This window comes from Dendroctonus ponderosae, unplaced genomic scaffold, assembly GCF_020466585.1.
Source record: "Dendroctonus ponderosae isolate FM_Combo_2020 unplaced genomic scaffold, Dpon_F_20191213v2 Dpon_F_20191213_8, whole genome shotgun sequence".
NCBI lineage: Eukaryota > Metazoa > Arthropoda > Insecta > Coleoptera > Curculionidae > Dendroctonus > Dendroctonus ponderosae.
The window spans coordinates 78,758-102,706 of NW_026019016.1; the positions used below are offsets into that span (position 1 = coordinate 78,758).

General features: G+C 37.8%; 1 protein-coding gene and 3 long non-coding RNA genes across 5 annotated transcripts; 2 read left to right on the forward strand and 2 right to left on the reverse strand.

Moving 5' to 3' along the window:
* Positions 1-716: 716 nt before the first annotated feature.
* Positions 717-2,105, reverse strand: LOC125505455. The gene is made up of 3 exons (XR_007282180.1): positions 1,603-2,105; positions 1,130-1,357; positions 717-1,051 (listed from the first exon to the last, which is right to left on the reverse strand). It is a non-coding gene; the product is annotated as an uncharacterized LOC125505455 (long non-coding RNA).
* On the forward strand, positions 2,098-3,144 carry LOC125505456. The gene is made up of 2 exons (XR_007282181.1): positions 2,098-2,583; positions 2,990-3,144. It is a non-coding gene; the product is annotated as an uncharacterized LOC125505456 (long non-coding RNA).
* A 1,003-nt stretch (positions 3,145-4,147) lies between these two features.
* On the reverse strand, positions 4,148-19,101 carry LOC125505404 (coiled-coil domain-containing protein 142). 2 transcript variants are annotated; one of them, XM_048669149.1, is made up of 8 exons: positions 18,887-19,101; positions 18,614-18,799; positions 18,290-18,562; positions 17,979-18,232; positions 17,764-17,917; positions 6,042-6,362; positions 4,463-4,572; positions 4,148-4,263 (listed from the first exon to the last, which is right to left on the reverse strand). In XM_048669149.1, the coding sequence occupies exons 2-8, from the start codon at positions 18,774-18,776 to the stop codon at positions 4,252-4,254; spliced, it is 1,287 nt and encodes a 428-aa protein (XP_048525106.1). In that variant the 5' UTR covers positions 18,777-18,799; positions 18,887-19,101; the 3' UTR covers positions 4,148-4,251. The 2 variants fall into 2 exon arrangements, 1 of the variants encoding a protein (XP_048525106.1); XR_007282147.1 differs by lacking the exons at positions 17,764-17,917; positions 17,979-18,232; positions 18,290-18,562; positions 18,614-18,799; positions 18,887-19,101 and adding an exon at positions 13,073-14,713 and having other exon boundaries at positions 4,148-4,572.
* LOC125505405 lies at positions 4,199-4,688 on the forward strand. Its single transcript, XR_007282148.1, has 2 exons — positions 4,199-4,291; positions 4,492-4,688. It is a non-coding gene; the product is annotated as an uncharacterized LOC125505405 (long non-coding RNA).
* Positions 19,102-23,949: the final 4,848 nt, after the last annotated feature.

Below are 23,949 nucleotides of genomic sequence, written 5' to 3' on the forward strand. Positions count from 1 at the left end.
AGCCAGTAGCAATACTCGCCCCACACACCAGCGAGTCTACGAAGGTCGCCACCACGTGCTGTCGATGCCTACGTGCTAGGTCCAGAACGTCCTTAGCTATCCAGTCCACAATATCCCCAGTCAAGAACCAGGAGGCGGTTGATGGCCTCAAATAGATGTTCAAGTAGCGGGCAAGATCTATCACACAGCAGAATATGGCGGACTCGGTGGTCAAGGTGACGGTAATCGACCGTCTTCGGCAATTTCTCGTACTTGATTCCCGTTGATCTGGGGAAGAACGAAGTTCTCTACTATCGTTGGTACTGGATTGCCCTTCGCTGGCTGACCCTACTAGGTCCATTCCTCGTCCCTTCCCATCAATAACGGTGGTCTGTGAAGGTGGGGCATCCACCGCGCCCAGACAAACCCATGATTAAAACTGCTGATGTTTGGGAGAGAGATGCAAATATCCAAACATCAAAATTCAAATAATTCCCGAAAAATTACTAACCTAATCTGACAAACATGCTGACCAAATCCAAATTACAAATGAAAATCGATTGACAACAATAGCTTATTACAATTATTACTTATTACTACATGCATTTGAACAACGGGTTAGCAGACAGCTAAACCACTGGCGAAATTCTATTTTTAACCGTTACAATGTTTTTTGGCATTAACAGATAGTTACAGGTGGATAGCCCTTGCCAATAATAACAATAATTTGTCAAACTGTGACTTACTTTATATTTCACATTATATTATACTTTACCTTTTTGTTGGAACTTCCAGGATGAATTTCGCAGCAATCATTCTTTGTTCGACGTCTGATAAATGCAATTGTTCTACATCGTCACCATGACTATAGTCTATAATAGTGAGTAGTCTGTGCTATAGTGATTTTAAATCAGTTAAATTGCGTAGACATCATAGTCAAAATTTGTTTTGAAGGTGCTATTTGAAGGGAAATCATGCGTCGTTAAAAAAGTGCTCACCTTGTAGAAAATATTTTCAAAAACGATGATCGTGCCGTTTGACTTACTCCGATTTTTCGTTTTTCTTATTTCACCTTAAAGAAAACTTCAAGTTCAGCACTTTCACGGAAACAAATTCTAGATGGTCCATAAGTAAGCCAAAAAACACTTACACACTTTTGAAATTCGCTTTTCCAAAATCACTCATTTATGCAGGAAATTGAGATTGTCCGGTGCCATTTGCTGCTAAGTCGTGTTTCAGGTCATCAAAAATCAACAAAATAGCTAAATAATCTAAACCGACCCAAACTTAGTGGATCTGCTTGCTAGGTATCCCAGGAAACAATTTACAAGAACTTAAAACGTTTTGTGAAGGTTGGCAACACCGCTCGAAATTTAGCCTGAAAATGGTGAATTTTGTCAAACTTTGTCCATTTAGGATTTCTTTACACTGCTTAATTTAAAGTTTTCTTTAAGATAAAACCATAGAAAACCAAAGGTTTGGAGGGACTGGAACGATACGATCACCTTCATTAACAACTTTTTTAGCGTAAATTTTAGCTTTAGAAACTAGAAGTTTGCGAGATTTTCTAACAAATAACTGTATTATCTCAATGATATTAAAATGACAAAGTCCCTTTTTTACCTGTAGTCTTCATACTATAAAATACTTGAATAAATAACTTGAGTGCGTGATATTATGATTTTGTTAGTTGGTCTTGTACTATTATCTACGCGTCTTTACAGTACAGTGCGCCTGCGCAATTTGCATACGAATTTTTCAGAAACGATATATGGAAATTTACTATTAAAATCACAAAATATCCCCCCTTAGAATGGAAACAAAATAGGGCGGGACTTACATGCTATTTCGTACCTCGCTATTGTAGATGTCGCTCCACAGAAATTTTTTTTGGCAGAAATTTYCAGCAGTTTGCGGTTAGTTTGCTGTTTGGTAGATATGTGGCGCACCCATAATGAAACGTAGCCGGTTCTAGGTCAACTTACGAGATTATTAGATAATGATTAGAGAGGCAAACCGGTATAAACAAAATTTGAAAGAAAATCAGTGAACGGGATTTTCTTATATAGCGAAATTTTTTCGAGATTTTGATACCCGGATTATTGTTGTGTATTTTTTCATTTAATCATAGTAAAATTGATATTCGGTTAAGAAATTAATTTGAGTAATTTGCCATTGGGTGAGGCGACAACACTGTACTTCTTCTTCATTTGCGAATTTCCGAGCTACTGCGAGTGTTTACATTATCGTTTTGTTAAACAATTCTAAAATTCTTCTCTAAAACTGCATTATCATTTGACTACATGATGAGATACTGCTTAGAGACGTTTTCAGAATACGGTCATGGCGGATTTTATGTCGGAACTTAAAGCCCAGAGATAAAAGTGTTGAGTGCCCGTTTGTAAACCCTGAGGCTGCATTTTTCACATTTTCTTACAAACTTTGTTAAAAGCTGTTAAAATGTTTACTTTCTACCGGGTCCTCCAGATAGTAGTGAAAACAAGTGGAAATGTGCAGCTCATCTTAAAGCTTATTATTCAGTATTTGATAGTAGATGCACGAATTTAACATGGAATGCTGTACCAACTTTAAATCTGACGCCAGGTAACTAACAAATAAGTTTGATTATTCTAAATAATAAATAGATAAATGAATACAGTTTGTGCTAGCATACATACATTCGAGGCAGATAATTATAAAGTTAATGAAGGCGGCTTCTAAATGCCAAAAAATTGAGGGTGCTGAATTATCAGATACTTTTCTAAGTACGAAATAGATTTATTTTATTATTTCTCGAAAATTACAATTACTGTAATGACTTTACCAATTATTGGGTTACCAATTATTGTTAACGTTTTTTATGGGGAGTGCAATGTTTCCTGAAATTTCTTGAAAAAGCATTATTTATAAAGCAAAATTGACATTTGAGGAAAACAATTAGTAAAATTGCTGAAGCGACAAATGATTTTAGGCAATGCCAGAAAATTAATTCCTCACATTGTTGTTTCAGAGCCGAGCAAATCAATCATCTTTCAGAAAATATCCGGACAAGGAGAACACTGGTACATCACAGAAACAAACATTTGTTGCAAATAGTTCCGAAAGCAACAAAACATGGTTGTAACTGATTTATTGACTACGTATTGAATAAAGTATTACATAACAGGGTTTTTTTATTGACCCGATATATTTGGTGAATGCAATCATTAAGAGTCAAATATCGGAGAAATTCCTCATAGTTTGTGTGCTCAAACCGCTAGGTGGATAGCTGAATTTATCACCATAACCTATCATTGCAGTTTCCATTCTAAGGGGGTATGTTCTGTGATTAAAATGTTGGCATCCCTGCGTGACAGATGTCAAGCACAGATTACCGAGTATAGATTGGACAGTTTTGCTTTCCCGCCAAAATGATTTTTCTTGAACTCCCTTTCACGAACTTGCGGATATCCGATTAGTTCAGGGGAAATGCAACAGTAACATAGCAGAAGCTGAAAGAACTCACGCCAGCAAAGGGGAGGAGTGTGGTTTCAGGAAGAGCGTGGACAGCAATAGATGTTCGGGTTCCAGACATAGAGGGACAAGGATTGGACATAATTGTAGCAGAGAAGAATGCTCTCAGAACATTGCACAACAACTGACACTTTGCCATGTACCAAATGAATACCGGCTACCACGTATATAAGATTCACTTTAAATCAATGGATTACTGAACACTGGTATAAATTGCTCAAAGAGTGCGTAATAAGGTGATTACACAGGCGCTTGTTTGTTATAGTTAGTTACAGTGAAGTTACAGACTCAAATGTATGTTTTTGTAATTTGTAAACAAATTAATAATTCGAGGTAATGAGTTTCGAAATAGGTTCTGTCATTCAAGGATTTCTGTTGAATTTACCGTTCATGTTTGTCTACCTACCATTTATCCATGCTTACCGGAGTTTTAAATTATTGCGAAGCAACAGAAATTTACTTAACGTTAATTAGCCAGATTATCTTGAAAAATATTGTTGACGTTTTTCTAATATATTGTTTCCAAATTTCTCAGTTTTTAATTACAATTAATTTTGTTTACCATTTTGTCTGTACTCCTAAAACGCTTCCAGGCAACACCTCCAGAGAAATGACGTCAATGTCACCCTGTAGTGTGAAATAACTAATCAACTCATTTATTTTTCAAATTTTTACTTAGACCACTTTCATAAATATGGACTTACATCTAAACTATTCCCATGCAGAACTGCGCCTTAATCTGTCAGAACATTGAGGAATTCATCCCAAAATCTACAATATGTGAGAAGTTTGCATCAGGGTATGTTAAACAACCATTAACACCTTATAATATTCCAGAAAGAACTTGGCACAGCACCGCGTCAAGTATATAATTTGAGCGCCTGCATAGTATTGTGAATTCAAGCTCTTTAGCTGGATCCAACTTTACATATTTCAACATGTTATGCTGAACCTATTCTACTTAACATACTGAATTAAAAGCACGGTTTTGTCTTTCAGCTTTCAACTCCAGCCATTGCTCTTGGTTGGGAACATACATTTCAGCGGGCATCTGTTGATGATACGTTAGTGTCTCAGCTTCTAGAATATTAGTAAAAAAATAATGTTTATCGTGTCAAACTAAGCAAAAATGATCAGCGTAATCACTCTTATTGGACTGTCGAAAAATGATATAATATTCTATTGATCCGACACTACCAAAGGCTCTTTTTTTTCCCGTCAAATTTCAATTTAAATCAATTTCAAACGTTTTACCTGCAAAATTTACGGTTTTGGAATTATTCGAAAAAATATGAAAATTTTGACAGCTGCTGGGATCCACAGAAATTGGCGGTGTACCTTAATTGCTACAAATTTTGAAATCGGTCTTGTGGACCTCTAAGAGGACTAAACAAGGTACGTGCTGACGTAGGTTAATTTGCGAAAAGTTTACAATCAACCGCCGATGGGCATCCAAAATTGCATGTTTGCCCCATGGACCCCATAGAAAAAATCCAATTTAGTTAAGCGAACTCTGGCGCTTAGGTGGCCAAGAAACGGGACCGCCACGGCTTATCGATATATCTTCAAATTCTCGATTTAAATAGTGTCTGACATTTAGGGCAAAGTGTTCAGGAGCACGGCCATGCTGTAGCAAAACATTTTGCCTTAAATGAACAGGAATGTTTTGCAAAAAATAAAAATATGCGGCACCATTCAAGTGTCCGTGAAAGAAGTGTAGCCCAACTATGAAGTCACCCAAAATACCATCCCAAACATTTACAGCCCACTGTCGCTGAGCATCAACTGACCTCACTGATTTTGAGTTTTCTATTGCATAATGGTAAAGATTATTACGGTTTGGGAAGGTAAAGAAAAATTTGTGCGTTTCATTTGAAATAAGCAGCTTTTTGAGCTTTAAAAACATGCAAGTTTAGAGGCTAATTGAGCGGTTTACGGACATTTCTTGATGAACTTAAACATATCTGCACGTAGATGATTAAGTCTTTTTGGAATCACAGAAGACACTTTTCCAAAACCGTAAGTTTTTCACATGAAATTTTCGAAATAAGTTTAAATTCGAATTTGACGATAAACCGAAAGGCGCAAAAAAGGATAAATGAGTTCCATTTAAAAACCTTAGCTGGTTACCACCACACATTTATAACGCACCCCGTATACTGGAAAATAATTTTAAAATTCGCATAGCAGAAACACGAAAATCTTTCGAGGGGGATATTTTCCTTTAAAATTCATATTTATTGAGTTATCGCACTTAGACGCACTAATCTGCAACCCTGTATACTTCACAAAACTGGTATTTCTCTGATTTCTTCTCCTATCCCCGTTTCTGATATCAGTCGATTTTTAATTAACGAGATATAAAAGTGATGTCAGTTGTGGGGTGATCGAGCTCACACATCGACGCTCCACAGCGGCACATGATCAAGATACCTCCCGAACCCCTACATGCACATCCAAGCCTAATTGACTGACTAAATATTACATCTTTTTGACGCCATGTTATGCTCAATGTGATAAGTTTTTCATTTAATGAATTGGGGCCTTACCTGACTTTTTCAGCAACTTTGGGTCCACCATTTTCAGCTTTTCTCCAGGGTATCTAAGAAGTAATCTGCCCACTCCTTCACATCGGCGCAAAACTTCGTTTTTCGTCAGTTCAATTTTCATGTTTTTGCTGATGAAAGTACATTCTTGTATCCATATGCCGACGTACGCAAAATCGCAGAGGACCTGAAAGGCCCCAAATCGCGAAAATTTTACTTTGTGGTTGTAAATATGATCCAACCAAGATTCACATAGCAACGTGAGAATCATGTTGCATATGACATCATTATCGGTGTATTGTAGCACTGGAGTTAACATTTTATCTGAAAAGTATTTTAGTATTATGTGATGATCACCACCATTATTCAGAACAAAACACAATGTGACTGCCACGGCGAGTTTTTGACGCAACTAGGTAGGAAAAAGTTATTAAGACATTACATTTGATGACCAATCATCGCCTCAACAGGATCAAATCTAAAGTGATTTTTAAATAATATAATCAGTCACATCAGCCCACCAGTGTAGTAAATACACCTAGTTATTGTTTTGCAGTTAAAACTACAAAAGTATGTCAAATCTTTTATTCCGGGTTGGGGCTCGCCATGCATCTCGTTGATAATGCGGCCATCATATCTACGCTATCAGTTGAACGTAGCCAAAAAATATGGGTGGAAGACGAGAGAGAGAAAAACAACCAACATGGTGCTGGGATCATTTACTTTCGTCAGTTTTCCATTCCTGTTATTTGCCTCCTTTTTGGAGCAGTCTTAGTTTCAGCTACAGTTAATATTTGTTTTAATAGACGATTTGAGTCAAAACACGTATTTCTCTTTCTCCACTTAACAACAGTGTATTTCTACCACGGCAAATTCTTCGTTTTAGAAGGTGTTAACACGTTACAACTGACGCCAAGTCCAAGTAATTTATGGCTCCCCATCAAGCATAAGGTTTCTTATATATAAGACCACCGATGCCCTTTCAGATGCATCACAGAATCCATGCAGTTCCGCCCTAGTTATTCCATCAATAACCACTTATTAGCGGCTAAAAGTCAAGTTGATCCACTTAAAAATGTAAATTTACCAAGGTTAGAGCTTTGTGGGGCTGTCCTATTGGCATCTTTGACTAGAAAGGAAATTACAACCAGTGAAATAAGGTTTGATAACTTTTATTTCTGGACTGATTCTTCAGTTACTTTGGCATGGATAAAAGGAGAATACAACCGTTGGAAGACTTTCGTAGGTAATCGGGTAAGTGAAATACTAACCTTGATAAATATAAACAATTTGCATCACGTTAAACCTCAAGAGAATCCAGCGGATTTGTTATCTAGGGGTGTAACGCATAAACAGATGTGTGAACGTAGATTATGGTTTCATGGACCAGACTGGTGAGCAAGAGCAAATTTAAAATAGGATATGAAAGACCCAGTAAGTGATTTTGATATTCCAGAAAAACAATCTTACAGTAACATCGCTATCAATCAGGAACAGAACGTGTCAAAAAATTAATTAAAGAAATTTTCTTGTTTAAATAAAATTTTACGGGTTTTAAGCTACGTTACAAGGTTTATCAAAAATTAGAAACAAATAGGTCGAATAAAAAGATGACAAACCTTAATGAGGTTTTAGTCCCAGAGAAAATTGAAAATTCATTGATGCTTTTGATAAGATTGGCTCAAATTCAACGATGATCCCAAGAATATAAGGATAAGGCCAATAATCGGTTCAGGGTTCAAATAATCAAGTTCAATCAGGGATAAATTTTCGATAATTTGTGGCAGGAATAAGTGTAAAAGGATTGTTAGACAGTGTGTGGTTTGCTTCAAGGCAAAACCAGAGACTGGCAGTAATTATTTAATGGGAGACCTTCCTGGAGTTAGAGTGATTGAGCACTATGTTTTTTCAAATGTAGGAACTGATTATGGAGGTCCATTTTTAAGGTTTGGATATGCCTATTTATATGTATCTGTACAAAAGCGGTTCACATAGAAATTGTTTCTGATTTGACTTCTGAGATTTTTTTAGCAGCTTTAAAACGATTCGTGAGTAGGAGAGGAAAACCCCTAAACATATATTCAAATAATGGTACTAATTATGTAAGGGCTAATAAAGAAATTGGAAGAATTTATGAATTTTTTGAGAATTCCTCCGACACCATACCTGCCGATTTGATTTCTGAAAGGGTCTAATGGAATTTTATTCCAGCAAAGGCTCCTAATTTTGGTGGGCTCTGGGAAGCCGGCATTAAAAAGCATTAAACACCATTTAAAAACAGTGATTGCTGTGAATTCATACACTTTTGAACAGTTTCTGGCCATTTTGACACAAATAGAGGCTATATTGAACTTTTGGCCCTTATGTCCTATGTATGATAATCCTGAAGATGTTACTGCGTTGACCCCGGCACATTTCATAATAGGTAAAAATTTAATGGTTCTTCCTGAACTACATTTAACCGAGTGTAAAGAAAATTTGCTTAAGAAATTGCAACGTATTGAGGTATCTGTGCAACATGTTTGGAACAGGTGGAAAAACGAATTTTTGAGTGAGCTTCAAAATCGTGTAAAATGGAAGCGGATCTCTCAATGTAATTTTAAAGTAGGGACTTTAGTGTTAGTCAAACATGATTCGGGACCAATCTTAGACTGGAAACTGGGACGCATACTTAAGTATCCCGGTAAGGACAACGTGTGCAGAGTTGTGGACATAAAAACCCGTCAGGGTACCATAAGACGTTCCGTTAACCAGATTTGTGCGTTACCAGTTGATTAGTTTTGGATGTGAATTAATCAGTAGGGAATAGTTTAAGTTAGATAAGCTTATGTTAATTATTAGCAGTAGAGTTAGGCCATGGATTTTTGCCTCTAGATTTTGTTAACATAAACAGGGAGCAATTTTTGGTTAGTTGAAAGAGTAGGACTTTCAAGGCGGGAAGTGTGTAAAGGAATCGTGAATCGTTAGTGCTGTTAAAATAATTGAGAATAGATTTAAGATAACCGAAGCTCGAGATACCAGTAGCAACGGTTGTTTTTTATAAACAAAAAAGTAGTTGTTGACAGACTCAATTATAAAAAAGCACAAATAAATTATCGTAAAAAACACCCAGTGGTCGTCATTATAATTATACGATAAATACAGTCCACTTTGAGTGCCAAATAAAGGCATTCGAAAAGAGTTCGTTTTCCAAGGAAACATCGCAATACACATACAAATGCTATAAACTACTCGCATTATCATGTAAAGATTGACTTGTTGAGCTGATGCGTTTGGGATAATTGTTTAAAAACCGGCCATAGTATCGATGATTGCACAAGCAAAACCTTACCTAACCGAAATGATAGTATGGTTCCTTTACAGCAGTTAGTCGTACAAACAACGTAACTAATCCCGAAAATATCCCTAAAAATATTGCTGGTTCGTGGCAGCCTACTCGCACCGTTTTAACTAGCATCAATGCGTGTGAATATGAAGAAACTGCTTATAATGTGGCAGAGCCACAGGTACAAACCGCAAACAATCCGCGAGTTCGGAGGTTCTACTTGCAACGGCAGTAGCTTACATCTTAGATTCAAAGAACAAACGTCTGATTCTCGATTCAGCATTAGCAGCATTCAGAACTTTTGTTCTGCAGAATTAAATGTCGGAAATTAAATATTCCTGGTAAGGCAATAAACGTACCCGTCCTCGCAATAAATAACGCGTCTTGCATTGCAGTCAAAGTCACAACAAATATTAGAAAGTTAAACAATTAATTTCAATCAACCGCAGAATTTTTAGTTCTAAATAAAAACACAACGAAGCTACTACAAGTTTCATTCGATCCTTGTTTACCAAAGTTACTCGAAAACGTTTAGCAGAGAGACCCAAGTTTCTACACGTCCAACGTAATTGACATTCCGATTGTTACAGAATTATTTTTGCGATCGTTAAATAACGAAAAAATATCGCTTGGAACACACGCACTTATTTTGCAAAATACGAAATTTGGATGGATGTTATCTTTTTAACGGATCCTTAAGCTTTAACACCAAATCAACTGAAGAAAACGAGCATTGGAGCGTTAACGTGAACGAGTCTCACGAAAGATTAACCGCGTCAATTCAGAGATTTTTAAAACTCAAAAATCAAACAAAACAAATTAACGAATGAAGAATTAGAATGCTACCAAAGTTTTCAAAAGCTCACAAAATCAATCCTGAAGATGGACGCTACGCAGTTCAGCTTCTTTTAAATTATTAAGAACAATTATTATCAAAGGACAATCACAAAAATTTAGGAGAATTATATTCGATCGCCTTAAAATATTTACTTGCCTTGGAAAGACGTTTAGATGAAAATGCCTAGTAACAAAGTCATTAAGCAGAGTTTTTAAGTGAATATGAAAGAATGGGTCACATGTTAGCCCCGAGTCAAATTCACCTGACGAAACTCGTGTATACATCATGCCGCACTGAAAGAATGCAACAACACTACGAAGCTACGTGTGGTGTTTAATGCAAGTCTAACAACTTGCTCTGGACATAGCTTAAACGAACTTCTAAAGGTGGCGCCTAAAGTACAAAAGGACGTTATCGATATAGTGTTACGCATGCGCACCTATCCAATCTTGATTGTTGCACACATAAAAAAATGCACCACATTATATGGATAGACAAATCTCAACGCAAATTGCAACAAATTCTTTGGAGAGACGATGTCAAAAAGGACGCATCTTTTCCAAATTTTTCAAATGTCAAAATAGTGCTCTGCGATTTGCGGAAATAATATATAAATTATATTTTCTAAACATACGGCAAAACAGCGAAACGCAAAATCAAATATTTTCACAGTGGCCCTCGTACAGCAAATTAATTCGAGTTCTTTTCGGACATATATAGATTTATTCGTAAACCTATCAGACAGAAGGAAACTGTCAAAGCATCATTGTCACCCCAACAATTGGACGAAAGAGTTTTTAAACTGTGCCAAATTATACAAATTAAAAAGTTCTCTGTGAAGAATGCCATTGTCTACAAAGGGGCGTGAGTGTGCCGAGACATAGTAAACTACTCAATCTTGATCCGTTTTTCGACGAACAGGGCTTATGGGCGTAGGCGGGGGATTATCAAATTCTTACTTGAAGCTCGATACAAAATATGCCATAATTCTACCGGCTAAACATGCATTTGTTGATTTGATGATAAACTATTATCATCTTAAGTTTTTGCATGCTGGACCGCAATTGCGTGAAACCTGTCAGTCCACAACAAATGATGGGTTCTTTGCCTAACCCCGAGTCACCTCGTAACGGCCGGTTTCGTATTGCGAGATTGACTATGCAGGGCGGTATTTGCTAAAAGATGGCAAGACTGGTAATGGCGTTGGCATCAAAGCGTAGATTTGTATCTTCATATGATTCAGTACACGTGCCGTACATGCTGAGCTGGGATGAACGATTTTTAGTTCTTATGTATTTTTGAATGTCTTCAAACAATTTGTTTCACGCCGCGGATTATGTCACCATATTTTCAGTGAGAATGCAACTAATTTCGTTGGCTCTAAACATGAGGTACTCAGATTTTGCCGAGTTATACGAGTCTGTGAACGATAAATATTAAAATTATTTCGCGGAACATCGAATTCAATAGCATTTCATACCCGTACGATCCCCCCATCATGGAGATATTTGGGAATCTGCCGTTCGCTCCTTTAAGTACCTTAAAGGTATTAAGTACCTTACCATTTAATTTAAAAGTGTCATAGGTAATCATAATCTAAATTTCGAACAATTTCATACGTTACTCACACAAATTGAGGCTATTCTAAACTCCCATCAAATCTTACCCTTAACATCGGATCCTACGGAGCTTGAAGCGCTTACACCCGGACATTTTTTAATTGGGTAAAGTTTCGTTGCAGTACCTCAATCAGGCGAAATCAATATTCCTGATCAACCGATTGACACATTATAAGCAGCTTCATCAATTGGTTGAAAGATTCTGGAAGCTATGAAGCAAAGACTGCAAAGAGTAAGCCACTGCATCAGAGATCAAAATGAACATCCTCTCAAAAAAACCTAAAAATTGGTTACATTGTTTTGCTGAAAGGAGACAACGACCCACCCATGCATTGCCAAATTCCAAACAACCAAAAACCAGTCTAACATTATTTATAGTCGAACACATCTCGCCCTGCCGGAAACCGACTACCATTCAAAAATACGTGTCAAATCTTAGTTTGAGTCATTAAATATATCGATTCAAATTGAAGAGCATTCGCCTAGAAGTACTCGTACCGATAGGACGTGTTTTGTGTGTGAAGTAAAGTGATTCTTATCATATAATTTTTTTGAGCCAAAAGCAACATTCATTTTATCTCAATAACTATCTAAAGGATTCCGAAGCAAACTAAAGTAAAATTGACTCTCGATTTAAAGTGCGGTGGTTTATACTTCCGCGGTTTACTATTCATCGCCAATAAACAATCACACGGACAAAGTGTGAATGAAGAAGAAGGCACCGGGCCCAGGCTCTGACAGAACAACTTCCCAAGAAGTGGCGAACCCACCAATGTTGGGCGCCAAATTGCAACCCGACAAATTTCGGACAGAACAAAAGAATAAAAATTAACCTTTAATGAAAACTATTTAATTAATGCAGCGATTTAAATGACAATTTAATAGAGAGAAAGAGAGAGAAAAAAAAGGTTTTCCCTTGAGCGGGTATTTCGGGCGGTCGTGTGCAAAGCCCGAAGGGTGAGTTCGTTTGAGCGCCACTAGCTTACGCAGCAAAGCTAGAACACTCAGCGATGGAATGCTGCCGAAATACCCATTCAATTCTTTTACCGTGATAGCATATAAACTGACATGAATGATGATACAAAAAAACAGAAAAATCGTGAGCTTAATAAAGAACAAGAAAACGTGGTTTGACGACCACAAACTACCGTCTGCTAACCGTTTGATCTGTAACCTACGTTAACTGCTTAATTAAATGAAAATTTGCAAAAAAAATACAAATTGACAATACACAGCCAATGGCAATACTCACCCCAAACACCAGCAAGTCCCCGAAGTCGCCGCCACGTGCTGCCGACGCCTACGTGCTAGGTCCAGATCTCATCCAGATCGCCCCTGGCTACCCAGTCCACAATTTCAGTGAATCAATATCCCCAGACGGGAACCGGGAGGCGGGTGATGTCCCCAAACGGATATTCAAGTAGCGGGCAGATCTATCACAGAGCAGAATAAGGCGGATTCAGAGGTCAAGCTGACGGTGATCGACTATGTTCAGCATTCTCTGGTACGTGATTCCCCTTTGCTCGGTGACCCTGCTGGGTCCACTCCTCGTCCATTTCCATCAATAACGGTGGTCCGTGAAGGTGGGGTAACCACCACGTTGCCAGACAAACCCATGATAAAGACTGCTGATGTTTGGGAGAGATATACAAATCACCAAACATCAAAATTGAAATAATCCCCAAAATATAACTAATCTAATCTGATAAAGGTGCTTACTAAATCCAAGTTACAAATGAAAATCGGTTGACAAAAATAGCTTATTACTATTATAACTTATTACTACATACATTTGAACAACGGATTAGCAGACAGGCCATTGGCTAAATTCTATTTTTAACCGTTACAAACTTGGTATTCGTCCGAGACCAGGTAGACGGAGAACAGTGGCAAACGATCACAAGGCCAAACAAACGTGTGAAACTACCTGCACAAGATGTCAAATATATTGACAGACAAAAGGGTGCTGCAATAGACCACACCGATGTGTAAAATGCTCAGGAGAGCAGCAACATGCGTCCTTTGTAGCGGGTGACACCCGGCAAACTACAAAGGATGTACAGTCTATAAAGAGATACAGAAACCCAAAAATGACACAACAAAAGACGGAAATCCAAGAATTAACGTTAAAAAAACTAGAACCATATTCCCAGAGCCCAACAATCATCAACTACCATCCCAGAACTCCACTAATAGAAGAATTTCAACAACCGGAAACGACCGTCGAAACTATGCACAAGTTGTAACAGGAACCCCTCCAGCCAACAATACTACAAATGCAGACAACATCGCCCAGGCATTCAACAGATTCGAAATCATCCTTATCAAACAAGCTGAACAACTATCTACCTTGCTCAATCTACTAACCCCGATATTAAAAAAAATCTTCAAAGGACAGTAATGCCTTACACATAGCACTCTGGAATGCCAACATCGACAAGAATTAGAAGTCTTTCTAAAGACCAACCATATTGATATTCTTCTGGTGTCCGAATCACACTTTACAAACAAATCGTACTTCAAAGTGACCGGAAACATCACATACCACACAAAACACCCAGACGGAACTGCCCATGGAGAATCAGTAATAATCATCAAAAATACCATTAAGCACCACGAATCCGAAAAATGTCAGCATGATTATCTACAAGCGACTACTGTGATTGTCCAAACAGCAATGGGACAAATCACTATATCAGCAATCTACTACCCTCCGAGACACATCCTCAACCACGATATTCTGGACAACTTTTTTAAAACACTAGGACCAAAATTCATCGCCGGAGGCGACTACATTGCTAAACACACCTCATGGGGATCCAGAGGAAGAGCACTTATCTCACTCAACTCAATATCCACAGGGCAACCTACATACTGGACTACGGACCCACAAAAAAATACCGAGTTTTTAAAAATACCAAATTTCTCTATGACAAACCCAGAGGTCGTCTATTGTAACACACCCTGTCGCATGCGAAGAATATCAAGCAACACATCTTCTTAATGCCAGGAAGTAGGCAGATCATCGATAGAATATAATAATAAAAAAAAATTGAAGAGCGTTTACAGTCCACTAACCGAAATTGGAACAATCGCACAAACAGCACTAACGATTAACAATTCCTTAACAGGTGTAGCAGGCAACCTGGGAACTTAGATGAACGGAAAAGTCGGAAGGAACAGACTATCGACAATTTGCATTCTACAAGGGCGTTTACGAGTTATAAATTATGTTAATCCCGACAGATTTGAAATATTTTTTTTTCTTATTACGTACTGCCTTAACAATCTTTTCTTGCGTAAAATACCTCGACCTGTTTAATTATTCCTCTGATCTGTCACAATACTTTCTCACAACTTTAAAAATTTTATGAGGTGCAAAGTATGTCTCATTTATATTCACAACGTATTAGACTTAACAGACAACGCAAAATACTATGGCCCTGTTGATGAGTTAACTGCATTTACTTTTCAATATTTTCTGCAAATCATTTTAAAGTTAATTCGCACAAGTCAAAAACCAATACAGCAAATTGTTAAGAAATATAGCGAAGGGCTGCCCTCCGAACAAGGCAGAACAAGTAAAACTAATCAGAACGACATTTAGCCAAAACAAGTTTCAACTTTCACTAGTTAAATTGTAATGATAATTTAGCCGTCAGTAGGCGTTTGGACTTTGATCTTGCGAATTGACGCAAACCATATGTTGGTAAAAATCTATATCGCGGTTTTGTATAAGGCGGCGACCGCAAAAAATCTTACCGCATAAAAGCTACGCCTTCTCCCTTCAAATACATTCGCAATGAACATCCCATATTCCGGCGTCTAAGGCAGAGTCCACTTACGCCTAACTAACTAACCTAATAGGTAGGAAAAACGCAAAGATGCTTCAACGTGCCTTTTTGGAATTGGAAAACCGTACGTGATCTGAACCCGCACAAGTACAAGGCCCCAAAATGGCTCGCCTTTCTCTTTCCGCCACGAGACGACAGACTCGCTTGAACATTTCTGCGGTAGCATTGACTCGTCCATTCTCGCTTGTGTTGCTCTCTCTGCCTTCTACAATCAAAAACAATTTGCCCCACGTCTGCAGTTGTCGCTCATCTCTTTCTCTTTCTCCCCCATTCTATCTATCTCTCTCTCTGTCATCTTCATATAACTTCGTCAACGTTGTCACCAGTAGGGGAGTATCTGACGGACTTCATCCACCATCTCGCAGGTGGCAAGAGCCAACCATCTTACCGCAAAAGTGCTCTGCCTTCTCGCTTCAAATACATTCAAGAATGAACAACCCACATTCCGGCCTCTAAGGCAAAGTTACCTACGCCTTAAGGAAGAGTCCAAAAGGTAGGCCCGGGAGGAAATGCAATGGTGCTTCATTACACCATAACGTTCCCGGTGGCCCTTCACCAGCATTTTAAGTTCGTGCATAAAAGTGAAAATTTACAAATAATGAAATTAAAATGATGGATCGGGAGTATAAAGACATTGAACAATAGTTCAATGAGCCAGACTCATGGACAGTTATTCAGTTCCTCGAGGATGCTAGTGTTGAAGCTGTTCCCTCCACGTGGATCAGCGGAAAACTTGGCAATTGGCCACCATTTGCTAAATTAAGAATGCTCTCAGCACTTAGGATACGCGCGCCTACAACACCAAAATGCCAACTCACAGAGTGAAAATATTTTAAAATTTCACATTTGGTTATTATCAATGCTTTTCTTTGTTCGTGGTATAATATATAATTCCAAATTAAATCTATTCCTGGGCTTCAGTCATTTATTGTTTCTATTTATTAATCAAAATACGTTTCGTTGTATTTTTCCACCATCATCATTTTTTATGTGTAGCGTTGTTGCTGCTTTAAGCGTTGGCATGAAATCACCGCCTGCCCCAGTCGACCTGTACTAGGGTACGCTAATTGCGGTCGACTTCATCGTAACTTTGACGAGGCACGTCCAGTGTACCTGTTCAAACAGGCGCTAGTCCTAGCAAAGAGGCAGCGTTTCGTCACTGCTCCTCTTTCAACAAACCAGCCTAGGGGCAAACCAACCGAGCTCCTGGGCCGATCCACCCTCTACCCCTACGCAGAGGGACCATGGCGCCCTTTCCTCCGCTGGGCCAGCACGGAGCTGTCCAGACGAGCTCTCCCACCCAGCCCATGGCATAAATGGGAATGTGCTTCCAGCAGTGTCCAGCTGGAATTCGCCTAACTGCATTGAGGGGATGCGTCTCGAAGACAGATACATTCCTAGTCTCAACGTAGTTCTTCAATGAAGATATTAATAGCTTGAGTTTTTAAATATTGATGTTGTCAACTGTGCCCTATCAGGATTGGGGAATGGAGTTCAGTTGGGCTCCGGAGTCGCCACGGCGAGAAAAGACAGAATCAGAAATCGGAGATACAGGCTCGAGCGTTCCGATAGGCCTAGTCTTAGCAGTGGAGTGGCCCTAGCGATCAAAACAATGATCCCATACCGGAGACTAGTAACTACTAGTTATGCCCACTTCATCTCGAACGCATTATCCGAACTGCAGAATTAATACATCCTTCCGAGACTTCGAAATTACCAAAGGACTCAGTAATCTCATCGAGATGGTAGTTATAGACACCCTCAGCTGTGACCATTTGCCCGGTTACCTTGAAATTATCGACTTCGTTTCAATTATTAGGAAAACCTTTCCTCTCATTTCGGATGTGTATTTGTATTCCGGTTAACATTTTCTTTCATTGTCAGTGTGGGGGTGTGGGATGGCTAAAACTGCGCAGCGCATTGGCGACTGCACATAATGAATATGCTCACCTGGAAACAGAGGGATATCGCTCCTTGCCCCTGGCGCGATTGATGCATAATTTATTTTGCTTTCTGCGCCCCGTGTGGAATATTTTTCGGACGCGTATGACCTTTTAACCATCGAGTTAATCTAAGTGTTGCAACTTACCTAAATACTTTGCAACGTATGGACTTGGCTTAACAGGAATATCATCGCGATTAATTTTCCATAATGCCTTCGGCGGAAACATCATCTGCAAATTAGCAAGATTGATCACTTTGCAAATGGAAGCCAAACAGGCAACACATTCACGCGGACTATCCTGAAATTAAAAATAACATTAAATATTACGAAACCCCATAACAAAGTTAAATGCTAATTACCTTCAGCTTTTGTTTGTTGATTTCTACTTCAGATACCAGCTTGCCTCGCATAAGCGCACATACTTCAACATGTTCGCTCAAAAATGCCTTTTCGCCAGAAGTAGTATGATTGGTTAGACGTAAATCGTTTAGATGTGATAAGCAGTTTAATACATCGTTATGAGTTACAGTAAAAAATGCTCGGACGTTCCAATTATTTGCCATTTTGCGACTCTCGTTTATACTCCACAATCTGGTAGTATGTATAGTATGGTCTAAAAGATGCCGCTATTCTTAATTCTATATTGTTACAACTTGTATTCAATATTAACCAAGCCGATGAAGAATTGGAATTTGCTCCACTAGTGGCAGTTCACTTATTGGAGCACCAAGAATCCAATCAGGAGTAACTTCGCATAAATTACAAAGTGATACAAGTTCTTGTATGAGGCGGCAAAATAGTTGCCCTGTATTTTGATTGCCACATATTCTTGATGCCACTAAGGTTTGTTGAAAACACTGATCCCAGAGTGTGGAAGTAACGTATACTCCTAAGGCGTCAGCCAAGCTTATTAACGCAGGTGAAATTACCGATGGAACATCACCTAATCAATAGTAAAACTGAAAACGGTTGTCTACAGTGTATATTTTCTCACCTGTTGGTACAAAGGTATTGAGCCATTCTCGAAGATGTTGGATGGATCTTGAGGGTCTTTCTGAGAGAGGGCACGCCGCCCACCATAAGACTACATGTTCCAAGTAGTTGCCAACTTCAGTCCATAGAACTTCTTGGTAATAATGCATTGACCTGTTTATCATTTTTTTACTAATTGTATTTTTATCTAAAACAAAAAACTTCTTTGACCTTCAAATATCCGATAACTTGGGCGATTTAATACCACGTATGAAAAGCAAATATAAGAGCTTACCCTTCCTTTAACTTACGCTTCAATTAATAAACTAATTTAAAGCCAACACTCGGTTCGCTCCAAATGTGTAGGAGCAGGATGATCCAAATTTGAGACCCAAGGTCTACTGTGCCAAAACGGAAACTGATAATAAAATTATAATCCTAGGGTCTCAAATGTGATGCTATATGGTACACTTTCAGCAAAAAAAAAATATAGTAAATTCAGAAATGGCGTTAATGACGTCATTGTTAAAGTTTCCCCAGAAACATTCCAATATTTTTTCACACCTAGGTAACCCTGAGGATTGCGATAAACTTTTATTTCAAAAAAAATGTTTATTTTGGCTTAAGATTTATAAGCCTTTAAGGTGGAAAAAATGACCGGTCCAAGACCTTTCTTTTACGAAGGAATCCTTAATGACGCAGGTCATTTAAAATGTCTGCGTGAACAATTGCCACTTATGCTCGAAAAATTTTTTCTGCAGCTACTTGCGAACCATATGTTCCAGCAGGACGGAGCTCCCCAGTATAAGGCACAACTTATACGGGAATACTTAACCAATTTGGAGATTGGTGGATGGAAAATGATGGATCAAACAATGAACACAATGACCACCTAAGTCCCCAGACTTGTCACTTAGAGATTTGTATTTATGGGATCATAAAAATGTGACCCCTAAAAACATTGTTTAAAGAACTCCTTTAACAAGTGTAGATCACATAAAACACAAAAATTAAGCAGCCAGTTAATTGCAATCTTACGGGCTACCTAGGCGTAAAAAATATCAGTATGTTTCTGGGAGAAAAGTTGTCGGACGTCATTAACACCATTTCTGAATTTACTTAATTTTTTATTTTTTGTGACAGTGTACCTTAGAGCGTCACATATGAGACCATAGGCTTAGAATTTAATCATCAGTTTTGGTTTTGGCAAAAAAGACCTTGAGCGTCAAGTTTGGATCACCCTGTACATCCGTTCAACGCAGTCACGCTCATTAGAGGAAATGTCATAGAAGCATAGAAGTGTGCGCTTTTTGGCGATATGCCTCGATCTGCCAAATGGTCATGGAGAAGAACTGGCTGTCAAAAAATTTGATATTCATAAAGCCTTACTCAAGATTGAAAACACCGGTAATAAATCAACTGGGGTTGAGAAAATAGTTAACTTAACTTTAAAATTCAATCCTACCAATTATAAACTTAAGACGAAATTTGCTTGTGTCGCATAAAATTGTATCTACCCTTTCTCATGTTTCGGTAGATCTCAGAAAGGTAAAAATTGACAAAAACATAAAATTAGAACATTCATTTTATTATAGGGTAGGTAATTTTGACATGTTGATATCTGCTAATTAGTATGCAAAAGCAATTCTTCCTCGAGTTATAAAATTGGATTCAGGGCTTCCAAGTCTTCAAAATTCGAACTTAGCTGGTTGATTTTTGGAGCAGCTCCAATTATCCAATATGACAATGATCAGTTAGGTCATGTAGATTGCTCAGATCCAGATGCAATTTGCGATCATAAATCACTCGATATTGATGAATTGGTTCTGAAATTTTGGCGGGTGGAAGAACTCCAGAATAAAACTTTCTTCTCAAGAGAAGAAAAATTATATGATAATTTGTTTTTGCAATCATATACAAGGCTAGAAAATAGTGGTTTTCAGGTCGATCTTGCAATGAGGAATCTTTCACGAAACTATCGTTGCACGTCATCAAGAAGGGATCGAACACTGTTGTCAAAGCCGTTTCAAAATATAATTAGACAAAATCACAAAATATTAACTGCCAGTCTGTTGCCCTTGCCTAAAGAATGAGCATTTATAACCGCAATAATATTGATAATATTAAAAAATACACAATATAAACTTACAAATTAATTTAAGCATATAACGTCAAAAAATGTAAAAAAGCTCAATTTTTGCTTAATTGTTAGGTATATGAAGATTTCTTGGGTTTGCTTACGGAATAAGCATATTAAGCAGAAATCCGAGCTCTAGTTATAAGTTATAATTGTAATCAGCTTTTCTCTTCAACCGATATTTATTTGCAATTTGGATTTAGTAAACAAGTTTGTGAGGTCAGGTTTCCAATATTTCAAAAATTATTTATATTTTAATGTTTAGATGTTTGTATCTCGTTCCCAAATATCAGCAGTCTTCATCATGGTTTTGTCTGGCAACGTGGTGGTTGACCCACCTTCGCGGACCACCGTTATTGAAAGGATGGAAGAAGAAATGGATCAAGCAGGGTGACCGAGCGAAGGAAAATCAAGGACGAACCGTAGCCGAGAAGAGTCGATCACGCTTCCCAGCTCAACCGTCACCTTGACCACCGAGTCCGCCATTGTTTTTGCTCTGTGGTAGATCTTGACCTCTACTTAAAATCCGCTCGTAGGGCCATCAGCTGCCTCCTGGATCCCGACTGGGGATTTTCAAACACGATATTGGTGAGTTGGATAGCCAGGGACAGTATGGATGAGATTTGGAGCCAACACATAGACATCGACAGCACGTGTCGGCGACTTGATAGATTTTGAACTGGTTTTTGGGGCGAGCATTGCCGCTGGTTGAATGTTACTGATTTGCAATTTTGGTAAAATTTCACTAATTGTAGTAGATTAAGTATTTCGGATATTTCAGTAGATCAAACGGTTAGCAGACGGTAGTTTATGGTCGTCAAACCACATTTTCCTGTTCGTTAGTAAGTTCACCATTTTCCTTTTTTATCATCATTTAGTCAGTTTATGTATTATCACGGTAAAAGAATTGAGTAGGTATTTCGGTAGCATTCCATCGCTGAGTGTTCTAGCTTTGCTGCGAAAGCTAGTGGAGCTTAAACGAACTCACCCTCCGGCCTTTGCATACTACCGCCCGAAATACTTGCCCAAGTTAATTTTTTTCTCTCAATCTCGATTTTTAAATAACTTTGAATTTCGTGTAATTCTTTTTAAATTTTAATTATTAAATGGCTTTCATTTAACGTTGCATTTTACTTTTCCCTTGTTCTGTGAATTTGTCGCGTTGCACTATTTTGCTTTGTCTGTGAAATTTGTCGCTGTGCAACTAGCAGCGAATGCTCTTTTAAATCAATGTTCTATCAATGATATACTCTGTGGTACAAATTCCCAGAATTTCGTTTTTGAGTTAAAAACTCAGTTGATTACGATGTTGCTGTCAGGAGGAGTTTTTGAGTCTAATAAAGATTTCTCAAATGCTTGATTTTATGATGAGTTTTTGAGTCTAATGACACCACTGAGATTCAAATTCACGGCTTCTCCGGTGCATCTATGGTAAAATGTTGGGCATGTATCTATATCAGAACAATTTATGGAGACAGTCCCTTAGAATCTTTTTTGCTCAAAGCCCCGCACAACTCCTATTCAAACTGTGAGTTTACCAAGATCTGAGTTATGTATCGCTTTGCTATTCTCTAGTCCAGTTCCTCGTGTTGTTCCAGCTCTAAAGTTAAAAATTGGCAAGGTGTATTTGTCGACAGATCTCTATTGTTCTTTGTTGGCGCAGAGGAACTCCAAGCGGGTGGGTTGCCTTTGTGGCAAATAGGATTGCATCAATGCAAGTTTACTTCAAATTTCACTTGGAATCATGTTGGGTCTAAAGAAAACCCTGTAGATTGTATATCTCTAAGTATATGTGTTTCAGAGATAATGGATACAAATTTGTGGTGACTCGGGCCTGATTACTTTATGGAGTTTAAAAGTGATTTTTTTAACAATAGTTATCCAGATGTTACAGATATTCTGGAACGAAGTGAAAGGGTGGCAATGACTCAAACTGTTGTAGAAATGTTATCAAGTTGAAGTATTTTTAATTTTTTTTGAGATTGCATTGGGCCGTGTCATATTGCTACTAAGTTATGACGATACACAACTAACTGAACATACCATTATGAAACAAATTAAATCGGAAAGATTTGAAGAGGAACTGAAACATTTGCAATCATCTGGTAACTTGCAGGCTAGTTTTAAAAAAAGTCACATTAAATGTTTGGATCCATTTCTTGATCAGAAAGGTATTTTACGGGTAAATGGCAGGTTAGTTAAAGCAAAGGCAGAATTTGATCAGAAGTGTCCTATTATTTTACCTGCACATTATTATGCAGTTAACGCTTGAGGTATACTGGGATGCAAACAACGATTCAATATGTTATAAGATTAATACCCGGTTTCTGGTAGATTCCCTTATTGGTTCTATAACTATCGGTCCGCTACAGTTGTAGATTCTATAACTTATGGTGGGTTTCTCAACGTGTCTAAACGCCAAAGCTAGTGGATCCATAACTATCGAGTTTATAAAGTAGGCAAAGCTTGGTATTCTGTGGGTAAAGCCATACAACGAAGAAGAATCTGTAAAGAATGGTTAGAGTGACTTGTGTTACAAAAAAAATTGTCCGGTTTATTTTACTTCCGAGATCTGGTGCCTATTTAATATTACAAGCTATAGGTGTTAGGCTCCGAAGAAAAAATCAAATAAATACAAACTATGCAAACGTATTTAGTCATTGTTATTTTGTCATGAATAAGCGTGGTTTCTGGTTTTCAAATTTTAGTTTATCTATTGTAGACCATTTCAACAGAATAAATGTGTTTGCAAATTGAGTTGTTAATGCAAAAATCATTGCAGGTGCATGAGTATGTGTGATAGTAAATTTTACAATCATTGCACATTAACTCGCAACAACTTTTACGAAGTATTTTTTCTACATAATATACACGCGGTTTTGTCATTTTTACTTTAATGAAATTCAACTAAAAAGTCACTAGAAATGACAGTCCTATGTCTTAATAAAATGTTTTTGGTGTGAATCGTGTGCTTACCTTTTGTTTTTTTTAATGATTCTATCAACACATTTGTCTCTAACAAATTTTAGGAGCACTTGCAAACTTTTATCTGGTCTCTTTACTTTTTTACCATCTAAATAGAAATATTTAATGGATTTATGCATTGATTCTAAGCGCATATTCGTAATTATTCCACAATGCTTCCTAAAACAATAAGCCCGCTTTTCACAGTTTTTGCTATAGTTATTTTGAAAATAAAGTCCAAAGTCTTGGGTCTCAAA

What these genes read in the sequence shown, in the direction of transcription:
- LOC125505404 (XM_048669149.1), bottom strand. Translation starts at nt 18,776, where the DNA reads ATGATAAACAGGTCAATGCATTATTACCAAGAAGTTCTATGGACTGAA. An exon ending in CAATACCTTTGTACCAACAG is followed by an intron (nt 18,563 to 18,613) that starts GTGAGAAAATAT and finishes ACTATTGATTAG; the next exon opens with GTGATGTTCCATCGGTAATT. An exon ending in AAAGTTGCTGAAAAAGTCAG is followed by an intron (nt 4,573 to 6,041) that starts GTAAGGCCCCAA and finishes CTAATATTCTAG; the next exon opens with AAGCTGAGACACTAACGTAT.